The sequence below is a fragment of the Tenrec ecaudatus genome, chromosome 1, assembly GCF_050624435.1.
Source record: "Tenrec ecaudatus isolate mTenEca1 chromosome 1, mTenEca1.hap1, whole genome shotgun sequence".
NCBI lineage: Eukaryota > Metazoa > Chordata > Mammalia > Afrosoricida > Tenrecidae > Tenrec > Tenrec ecaudatus.
Window position 1 is genome coordinate 11,210,103 of NC_134530.1, and position 2,931 is coordinate 11,213,033.

The 2,931-nt window shown below is 40.5% G+C and overlaps 1 protein-coding gene across 1 annotated transcript; it reads right to left on the reverse strand.

The window, feature by feature from the left end:
- Positions 1-1,381: 1,381 nt before the first annotated feature.
- On the reverse strand, positions 1,382-2,317 carry LOC142440666 (olfactory receptor 7E178-like). Its single transcript, XM_075542983.1, has one exon. The coding sequence runs from the start codon at positions 2,315-2,317 to the stop codon at positions 1,382-1,384; it is 936 nt and encodes a 311-aa protein (XP_075399098.1).
- Positions 2,318-2,931: the final 614 nt, after the last annotated feature.

Consider the following 2,931-nt stretch of genomic DNA (forward strand, 5'->3'; position numbering starts at 1 on the left):
ACCAACCAAATAATTCCAATACAAAGCCAACATTGAGAACAAGAAATAAGTATGTTCATATTTAAACAACATTAATAAATCACATCTACATAAAGGAATTAGTCGAGGTGTGTTGAAAGGACAAAATGAATTTGATGTGGTTTTGGTTTTTTTAATCATTTTATTGGGGGCTCATTCAACACTTATCACAATCCATACGTACATCCATTGTGTCAAGCACATTTGCACATTTGTTGCCATCATCATTCTCAAAACATCTGCTTTCCACTTGAGCCCCTGGCAACAGTTCCTCATTTTCCCCCTCCTCCTTCTTCCCCTCCCTCATGAACCCTTGATAATTTATAAGTCATTATTATTTTGTCATACCTTACACTGTCCAACGTCTCCCTTCAACTATTTTCTGTTGATCGACCGCCAGAGAGGAGGTTATATGTAGATCCTTGTAATCATTCTCTCTTTGTACTCCACCTTCCCTCCATCCTCCCGTTATCACCCCTCTCACCACTGGACATGAAGTGTTCATCTGTCCTGTGTTCCCTGTGTTTCTAGTTCCCAAATTTACCAATGTACATCCTCCGGTCCAGCTGGATTTGTAAGGTAGACTTGGGATCATGATTGTTGTGTGTGGGGGAGTAGCTTTAAGAACTAGAGGATAGTTGTATGCTTCATCATTGCTACACTGCCCCATGACTGACTCGTCTCCTCCCTGAGACTGTTCTGTAAGGGGATGTCCAGTTGTACACAAATGGTCTGTGTTTCCCCACTTTGCTCTCAACCTCTTTCACAATGATATGATTTGTGTTCCTTGATGCTTGATACCTGATCCCTTTGACACCTCGTGATCACATAGGCTGGTGTGCTCCTTCCATGTGGGCTTGGTTGCTTCTCAGCTAGATGACCACTTGTTTAATTTTCAAGCCTTACTCCCCAGACACTATATCTTTTGATAAGCGGCAACCATCAGCTTTCTTCACCACACTTGCTTATGGCCCCATCAGTCCTCAGCAATCATATCGGGAAGGAGAGCACACAATGTTATGAATTTGATGTGCATTTCAAGATAGAATTGTGCATGTCATTTCATCAGGAAGTTCTTGTCTCAGGTGATGGTGGTGTAGGCTGTGTGTGAGGTGAAGGCTTTTTATAGCTGTTATAAAACTCAGTTAGACAGATGTTATCATGTATGATACCTTCCGTAACATGCCACAATTCTGTTTAATAAAATGTGCCACATACACATTATTCTGATATGAAACACCAAGAGCAATAAAAATCCTGAGAGCTAGGAAACTCATGTGGCCACACAAGCATGTTTTCCAGTTCTAGATATTTCATTTTCTTGCCTATTCTAATTCACAGACCCAAAATGATGGCCCAGATATTACATATAAGTTATTCTGCTGAGGAGCTTCTTCAGGGCCCTCTTTATATCCTTGTTCCTCAGGCTGTAGATGAAGGGATTCAGCATGGGTGTAACAAGGATGTACATCACTGAGGCCACTGCCCCACTCTTGTCAGAAGATATGACAAGTGAACTAAAGTACACCCCAAAACCTGTTCCATAAAATAAGCAAACAACTGAGAGGTGGGAGGCACAGGTGGAAAAGGCTTTATACTTCCCACCTGATGATGACACTCTTAGGACAGAAGAAACAATTTGTGAATAAGAGAAGAGGATCCACAAGCCTGGAACACCACCAAAGATGGAACCAAGACAATATGCTAATATACTGTAGCTGGATGTGTAAGAACAGGCCAGGTTGAGGAGTATTGTAGGGTCACAGAAAAAACTAGGGATTTCTACATCTCCGCAAAAGACAAATTGTGACACTATAAAGTAGTGCAGTTGGCAGTACAAAAAGCTAATACAAAAAGATGCTAGAAGCAGCAGACCACATAGGCGGGGGTTCATAATGACTGAGTAGTGCAGGGGGTGACAAATGGCCACAAACCGGTCATAGGCCATGGCAGTGATCAACAGATTGTCCATACATCCAAAGAAATTGAGCAATGTTAACTGAATCAGGCATTCAACATAGGAGATGGTTTTCTGGGTTGTATAGATGTCATGAAGCATCTTCGGTATTGTGGTGGAAGTGAAACCAATGTCAGCCAGGGACAAGTTGGAAAGGAAGAAATACATGGGCGTGTGGAGGTGTCTGTTAGAGCTTACAGTGAGGATAATCAGCAGATTCCCCCACACAGTGACAGTATACATGAATAAGAACATTCCAAAGAGGGGCCGCTGCAGATCTGGATCATCTGAGAGGCCCAGGAGAAGGAATTTAGGGGCCTGTGTTATATTCTGTGATTCCATGTACCAGAGACACCTTCAGAGAAAGAGAGAAGGGTTTATAAGATAAAACAAGGAAATGGGAAACCAGTAATTGCATCTATTTTGAATTCTGAAATTAACCTGTAAAGCAGTTGCCTACAGTATTTCTCAGTTATAACATGACATTATGTCTAGAACTGTTTTTCAGTAGTTCTTGTACTTACTTCTGTACGTGCCCACTTTAAAGAAACTGTAGAAAATAATACAATGGGAGGACTGATACTTAGAAATAACAAATTCATAGAGATAGTGAAACTTCAACAGACAAGTGAAGAGATAAATATGGTAATTAAATACTTTCCCCCAAAAAAGGTGGTTGGCAAACCAGGTGGTCTTTAGTGAATTATAGACTCATTATAGATCTAAGTGCAATATTGTAATATTTCTCTATTTTCAAAGTTTTATTGTGAGCTGAGTGAAAGGTTACAGAAAAAATACTTTCCTCCCTACTTAACACATGATAGACACATTCTCTTGTGAATTATTTGCAATCCCCTCAATATAATGGCACTTTTCCCACTTTCTTGACGTTTTCCCTTTTCAGTTTATCCTTCTCTCTTGCTTCTTCCTTCCCTTTGAAATTTAGTTTTGAGCCA